At 40.6% G+C, this 7,987-nt stretch overlaps 1 protein-coding gene across 1 annotated transcript; it reads right to left on the minus strand.

Moving 5' to 3' along the window:
* Positions 1 to 4,974: 4,974 nt before the first annotated feature.
* LOC135093958 (uncharacterized) lies at positions 4,975 to 7,442 on the minus strand. Its single transcript, XM_063993638.1, has 2 exons — positions 7,189 to 7,442; positions 4,975 to 5,224 (listed from the first exon to the last, which is right to left on the minus strand). The coding sequence occupies exons 1-2, from the start codon at positions 7,440 to 7,442 to the stop codon at positions 4,975 to 4,977; spliced, it is 504 nt and encodes a 167-aa protein (XP_063849708.1).
* Positions 7,443 to 7,987: the final 545 nt, after the last annotated feature.

Genomic DNA, 7,987 nt, shown 5'->3' on the forward strand with positions numbered 1-7,987 from the left:
ATTCCTCTATCTATCAACTTGACACAACCCTTCAGATAACTATACCCTCTTCTTCATTGACACTCAACTGTTCCCTTCTACACTGTACATCCTTGGTCTGTCCTTTACTTATAATCTAAATTGGAAACTTCACATCTCACCTCTAACTAAAACATCTTTTATGAAGTTAGGCGTTCTGAGTCGTCTCCACCATTATTTCTCAACAGCCCTCTCCCACCCCACAACTTTTAACTCTGAACAGGGACCCCATCTGCCTAGTATGGATTATGCTTCACATGTTTGGGGGGTTCCGGTCATTAACTGGAACCCAGTCTAATTAACTCTTTTAGACAAGATGGAATCAAAATGTTTTCGTCTTATCAACTCCTCTGTGACTGTCTACAGCCTCACTTTCATAGCTGCAATGTTGTATCTCTTGTCATCCTCCACCGCTATTTTCATGCTAACTGCTCTTCTGATCTTGCTAACTGCATGCCTCTCCTCCCGCGGCCTCGCTGCACAATCATTCATCTATTTTTCTGGTAAACTCTGGAACTTCCTTCCTGCTTCTGTATTTGAACTCTTTCAATAAGGAGGTTTCAAGACACTTATCCTATTCTCTCCCTCTCTCTAATGCGAGAGTTATACAGTATTTTCAGTCATTCATCCCTTTCTCTGGTAAACTCGGGAACTCCATGCCTGCTTCTGTATTTCATCTCTCCTATGACTTCAACTCTTTCATAAGGGAGGTTTCAAGACTCTTATCCTTTAATTTATGAAGACCGCTTTTGATTCAACAACTCAGTGCGTTTTTTTTTTTTTAATATAATTTTGTTACTCTTGACTGGTCCCCTTTCTAGATAAAAGAAAAAAAAGCTCAGTCTCGTTTTGTAGGGAATACCCATCATCCCCAATATCCTTTTAATAATTTTCCTTTGTACTAATTTTAAAAGACCTACATCCTTTCTGTAATATGGGGACCAAAACTGCACAAAAAAGTCTAGATGAGCTCTGATTAGGGCTAAATACAACTTTAATATTGCTTCGGAACTTCTACTTTTAACACTCCTAGAAATGAATCCTAATACCCGATTTGGCCTGTTTCTGGCTTTCTTCTTAAATGGAGATTAAAGTTAACTGTAACTCATGTTCAATCTTTTTCATTCCCTGGAGTTTCCAGAGCTTCATTGTTTTTTGTGTACTTATTGTGTGGGTTTCTTTTACCTGCGCTAAGTGCCTTGTATTTGTTAATATCAAACTGCATTTGCCTTCGTTCATCCTATCCAAGTCTGTCTGCATGGCGTTGGTATCTGAATCTGGCCTAATTAATCCGCCTATCTTCATATCATCCGCAAATTTACAAACACCACTACTGATCCCACTATCCAAGTCGTTAATATATATATTAAAAACAACAATGGCCCTGTGACATCCCACTAGTTACTTGACCCCATTCGGATTTAGAGCTGTTTATTAGAACTCTTTGTCGCCTGTCGCGTAACTACGGCCTTATCCAGCCTAACACCTTCCCATCTATCTCATGCACTCTAATATTTCTCAGGAGCCTCTGATGATACCTTGTCAAACGCTTTACTAAGATTCAGGTATAGGATGTCATAACAATCTCCATTATCTGCCACCTCTTAAACTTCACTCTCAAAACTCAACCAGTTCGAAAGACAAGACTTCTTCGGAAGCCCTGCTGTGACTGATTCATTAAGTTATGCTTATCTAAATACTTCATAATGTTCCTCGTGATTACTGACTCCATCATTTTGCCTACAATTGAACTTAAGCTGACAGGTTTATAATTAGACATTAACGTTTTATCTCCTTTCTTAAAGATGGGTACTACATTCACCTACCTCCACATTACCTGTACTTCTCCTGAGTCTAACGATTCACTGATAACCTCTTTGCACTCCTTAAGTATTCTGGGATATATTTCATGTGACCCTGGTGACTTGAATTTTTCAGCCTATCTCCTGTTCCACTATCTCCTTAGTTGCAGAAATATCTATCAGCTTCTCATTCTTTTCCGCTTTAAAAAGCTGTTCAATATTTGGCATTTCCCGCGTGTTTTCCTGTGTGAAAGCTGTTAAAAAATACTTGTTCAGAATTTTACTCATCTCTTCCCAGAACTAACTCTCCGTCATCTGTCTTTAATGGACCTATTATTTCTCTGTTCTTTGTTCTACATACCTGATAGAATCGCTTGGGGTCAGTCGTCGACTGGCTAGCTACCTTTAATTCATAATTATTTTTAGCCTTCTTCGTTAACTTTCTGACTGTTTTAACCTAAAAATTGCCTTCCTCTGCTTTTAATCTCTTACATATACCTAGTAATGCTTTAAACTAACGTTCATCCACTTAGGGTAAGTCTTCTGTGATCTGTGCTTGCTAACTGGCCTGTATGTAATCTATCAACGAAATATTTATACAACTCATCAACATTTACTTTCCCTAATCTCACTATCTCGGCTCCATCTATTGTTTTCACCCATCTTCCACCCGCTTCGACCTCATCTCGTCCATCTCAGCATGACCTGACCTGGCAACCCCATACTCACAGCTCTGCATATCTCCCCCTCTGTCACCCCACTACTCATCTAGCCATTTCTTATTTACTCCTGCCCTCCACCCTCACACGTCACTTCACCTCCCTCACCTTGCCTTATCTCCCTCACCTCCGTCCTGGATCTCACCTGCCCATCCCCCTTTGTCCGTTGCAAATCTGCTCTTCTAAAGTCTTACTAGTGTTTTTACTTCTAGAAACTTCCTCTCATTTTAATTTTGTACCTAATTTCACAATGGTCACTGTTGCCTAGCTGTTCTCCAACCTACACCTGTATGACTGCTTCCTCCCTGTTAATCAGAATTAAATATAAAATATTATTCCCCCTTATGGGTTCTAAAATTACTTGTTAAAAAAAAAATCTTGAATTTCATTAAGAAATTCTTCTGCTTCACCGTTACCCACCATCAGGCTCCAGTCAATATTCCTAAAATTAAAATTTCCTACCACACGTATCTGACTGTATCTGGCTGCTCTATTTTTATTCTGCCATAGTGAGCTGCTAGCTTGCTTTGTAGTATTCGGTGGCCTGTAGACTAATCCCAGTACTATTGATTGTTATCATTTCTTAATACCAACCAATATCAACTCTGTTTTGCTATCTGTTTTTATGTTACTGCTAACACATTGTAATGTGTCATTAACATAAAGCGCGACGCCTCCCCCTCTCTTATTTTCTGTCTTTATAGAATAGTATATAGCCATCTATTTGAACCTCTGGATTAAATACTTATCCCGAGATACCTAATCAAGTTTCTGTTAAAGCAATGATATCAAAGTTTTCTACACACGCCGTTCCTCTATGCAAGTCTATTTTATTCATAATATTTCTACAATTCGTGTAATAAACACTAAAGCTATTCCTAGCCTTCGCTGAGCTAGTTACCTTTCTAGATTTAACTAACTTATCTTTTCTTTCATCCCCACAAGCCCTTCCTCCCACCTGACAAACCAAAAAAGCGTTAGATGGCAGTTACCTCCTTCTGAAGTGTTCCAGACAAAACCCGAACAACCTGGCGTGATAAATGCACTCCATCCCTGGCATACAAGGTGTCCCAGTTGTTGATTAATGTCCATGCATTATTTTTACAATGATTCGCGAGCCTGCGATTCACTGTAATAGGTAAGACACCACATGCCACAGGCATCCTACACTTGTCCCTAATCTTATCCAACCCCTGTCCAAACTTATTAAACAACTCCTCACTCGTGACTCGTGCTGAAAAAAAAAAACAAAAAAAAAACAATGGCTTTGGCCTCATAATTTTCCAAGCACCTGTCTAGCCTATCTGCTACCTTCCCTATCCGTGCCCCTGGCAAACACACCCCTGTCTTATACTTCCTATGTCTAGCAAAAAACGCACTAAGCACCTAACCTGACTATCTCCAAGCCCAAGCACTGTACCTGACGGTAGGGTAACTGCGTCAGCCCCTTCTGCGCATAAGCTCCGTTGAGGCCGTTCTGCCGGTGATCTTCTGGTCTATCTATGGTCTGATCTAGGTCGTCCTCTTTTAGGGATTTTGGTGAAACTTTCGCTGTTGCCTTAGACATATCATTTTTTTTTGGGGGGGGATCACAAAAACTTGATTTCTTAACTACACTCCTACGGCTTTTATCCTTCTCTTTGTAACTTCATCTCAAGTTTCCTCTCTCACCGTTCTATCGCTGCTGTGGTAGACGGTCACTTTTTTCTAAGTCTATTAACAGTGATGTTCCTCAAGGTTCTGTCCTCTTACCCACTCTCTTCCCATTATTCATTAATGATGTTCTAAACCAAACTTCTTGTCCTGTCTACTCCGACGCTGATGATACACCCTGCACTTTTCCATGTCTTTTCGGAGACGAAAATAGTGCACCTAGGAAAGCCACAGAACATCTGACTTCTGATCTGTTTAAAATTTCAATTCCTCAAAACTCAATTCCTCCATTTATCACTGTATCAACTTGCAATAACCTTCCAGGAACAGACCAGCGATAATTAACGTGATAAAATAAATAAATAAATAACAAGAGAAATGTGTTAAAAAAAATGTTATGGAAGGAAGAGGCGAAAAGAGTGGGGAGGACAGGAGATACTACAATGTTGTGCCGCAACTCCCTATGTGATGTGAAAACCCCGCTTGAAACTTAATTACAGGGGAAGTGTGCCTCCACGTAGCTCCCGCTGGTAACGAGGGAACAAATCCTTTCGGGACTGGTCCCTCAGCTAAAGTGCTTCCCCACGAAACAAACTTTAGGTGGAGAGATAGACAATATTCCATCCTCCCTTATCGTACTGTCGTAGAGTAACGTGGTTCCGCCAGGCTTCGGTTCCCTTAACAGCCTCACTAATCCGGAATCTTCCTGTTCTTTCGTGTCCTCTATCCCATTTGGGTGGGGGCCGTCGGCGTGATTTGCTGAGTTCAAAGCCAAAACCCACTTAGCTTGGGCTACAGTAGTCATGATGGCGTTTCCGGGATGACAGCCCGCTGGGGGCACGGCAGTGTTTCTCCTGCCAGAAACCCAGCGGGTTCATGGCTTTAATCAGGGGAATACGGTGCGGATACGGGAATAGAGACTCTGTGTCCGTTCCAAAGGACTGAGGCTCTCTCGCAAGAGGTGTTATGCTTGCTAATGATGCTCCATACTGCGGCGGGCCTTGTGGATGGTAGTCAACCGCCTGGTCTGGTCTTCAGCCGAAATCCTATCGGGTGAGATCCCGGTAGGTAGGTTTTCGCATCGCTCATGCCATCTTAGATGACGGCAGGTGTGTAGTGCTGGTTTTAATCCGCTACCCTGTCGTTCCTTCCCAGGAGGGGGATTGTCTGCCGCCTAGTACGGCGCTTCTTATTTCAAAAGGACGTGTCACATCGTTTCTTAGTAATGAGTGTAACAAAGTGATGAGTTGATATTAAATTTTGACAGAGCTTACTTCAGACTTTTTTAAAATTTTCGTCACTATGTTCAAACAGCAAAAAATGGATAATAAAGGCATTTGTCTTCGTAAATTCACAACGCTTATGACAAAACCCCTTCCCATTCCTTCTCCTTTAGGTCACACACCGACAACATGCTTTCTACTCCGATCCTCTCAGGATCTACTCTCACAACAACCCTCCTCCTCCTTCAGAGGCCCAACTACCACCAATCTCTTCCCACCCTTCCTTCTCCCCCACCTCCCGATCCCTCAGTGAGTCACTGTGGCATCATGGTATTCGTTTCTCTATCTGTTTATTCCTTACAATGACATTTCCCTCTTCTCGTTTCCTACAAGCGCTGCGTGTAACAGTGTGCCACCAGCACACAATCACCGGGAGAGTCTTGCCGCCCCCACTGCTGCTACTATTGGTTGTGCACGTCCATGTGGTTTTATTTTTATTATTATTATCATTGTTATTGTTGTTGTTGTTATTATTATTATTATTATTATTATTATTATTATTATTATTATTATTATTAGTAGTAGTAGTAGTAGTAGTAGAAGTAGTAGAAGTAGTAGCATATACTAGTAAAATTAGTAATATAACGAGAAGAGTACATCTGCGATGACGAAGAAGAGGAAGGGAGGAGAGAGAAGTGAGGACCGGGAAAACACTAGGAAAAATTAACGTGATAAAAAGTGAATAAATAAATAAATAACAAAGGAAGTATTTGAAGGGAGTGAAGGAGGGAAGCGGGGAAAAGAGAGTGGAGGGTGAGAGAAGGGGGACAAAAGGATATATTGCAATGGGTGTTACATCGCTTTTTAGGAATGACTCTAACGAACTGATGAACTGGAGTCATACAATGGCAGAGCTTAGTTTAGATCCTCTCCTAATTTTTGTCACCATGTTCAAACAGCAAAGGAGAATAATAAGGGCACTTGTCTTGTTAAATTTATGACGCGTAAGAGCTTCTCATTCCTTCACTTTTAGCCACACTCCGACAAAATGCCCCCACTCCCATCTTCTCAAGGTTTACTCCCACAACAACTTTCCTCATCCTCCAGAGGGCAAACTACCACCACTCCCTTCCCACTCCTCCTCCTTCTCCCCCTGTATCAGTCGTAACATTATTATTATTATTATTATTATTATTGTTATTATTATTATTATCATTATTATTGTATATATATTTCATTTCATCATTTCATGTTCAATATGTTTTCACGTGTTCAGTATGTGCTATTTTTACTTCACTCTCACTCGCAAGGGAATGGGGAGTTTTCAGAACTAGTGTTTGTCACCAGGTGGCAGCACAGACACAAACTCTTCTCTCACATACAAGCAATATCAGATATACCTACAGTGTTATTCTATTTACATGAAGATGCAATGGGCTTATATAATATATTTTTTCTATGTAATCCCTTCTAAGTAGTATCACAAGTAAAATCAAACTCTTTTCATGAACAAATGTATTTACGTTGATTCTCAAGTGAATCGGCATTTAGATTTATTTGGTCATCTTAAGATTTTCAAATAAATACACTCTTGCTTGGAAACGTCTTAATCTAGACGACAGTAAATATAAAGGCAACATGTCTGTGACAGTCAAAAGTCCAAATTACATAGATCTCCTTCCTAGTTTATGGAAACGGCAATTTCAATAAAAAAAATTGGCAGCTCGAGTGTCCAGGCGATAGTAATGCTGTACCTCTAACCAAAACAAACACCTGACTCGGCCGCGCTGGTTGAACTTGAGAAACACGTTGTTGGACAAGATGATGCGGTACCCATTTCCACTACGCCCTGTGGTAGTAACATAATCCTCCCCGGTGAAATGCTTGTGACACACTCGGCTGGCTGCTGTAGGGCTCCACTTTTCCCTCTTTATAGCAACTTCCCACAGTTTCCTCATTCCAGCTTCTTGTGGGAATTGGTGGTCCCCACATTGAGTGGCACATTGAGGGACACAACACAATGGCATCGTTACAAAACTGGTGAGAAAGTTTCCTGTACTTCTCTCCCATCACTCAAGGATCGCCTGAGAGATTGTTTTGGCTCTCAATTACTTTGTCTTGTCGCTCGCTTCGTGGGAGGGATGCTAAAATCCCCACAAAAAAAAAAGAAAAAGAAAAAAAAAAACTAGAGCCATATATCACCATGTTACTGAGTAGGTTGTGTCATACTATATAGTACAATGTGATTCTTTATTTTTTTTCATTGTCCAAATCAATAGTTTTTATACTTGTAATATGCTTTATATAAGATAATGCTAGCAGTTTACTCGATAATCACACACACAAAAAAAATAAATAATTTGACCACATTCTCTCAATATTATCCATATTGAAAAGTCAATCCATCATTTCAATAGTATCATGATGATCAATGTTCTATGCATCTTTACGCACCTGGGATTTACTACAACAATATTTTAGCTCTTTCCTACAGTTAGCTGAGCAGCAACGACATCTAGCGGTTTAGTTCCGAAAACACCCCATTCCACACATTCTCAACCCCCTCGATAAT

This window comes from Scylla paramamosain, chromosome 44 (genome assembly GCF_035594125.1).
Source record: "Scylla paramamosain isolate STU-SP2022 chromosome 44, ASM3559412v1, whole genome shotgun sequence".
In the NCBI taxonomy this organism is placed as follows: Eukaryota; Metazoa; Arthropoda; class Malacostraca; order Decapoda; family Portunidae; genus Scylla; species Scylla paramamosain.

Excerpts from the sequence above, each read along its gene's own strand:
- LOC135093958 (XM_063993638.1), bottom strand. The coding sequence starts at position 7,442 with ATGCCATTGTGTTGTGTCCCTCAATGTGCCACTCAATGTGGGGACCAC. Across the intron at positions 5,225-7,188 it reads AACCAGCGCGGCCGAGTCAG|ACCAGACCAGGCGGTTGACT; the intron begins GTGTTTGTTTTG and ends TTTCGGCTGAAG.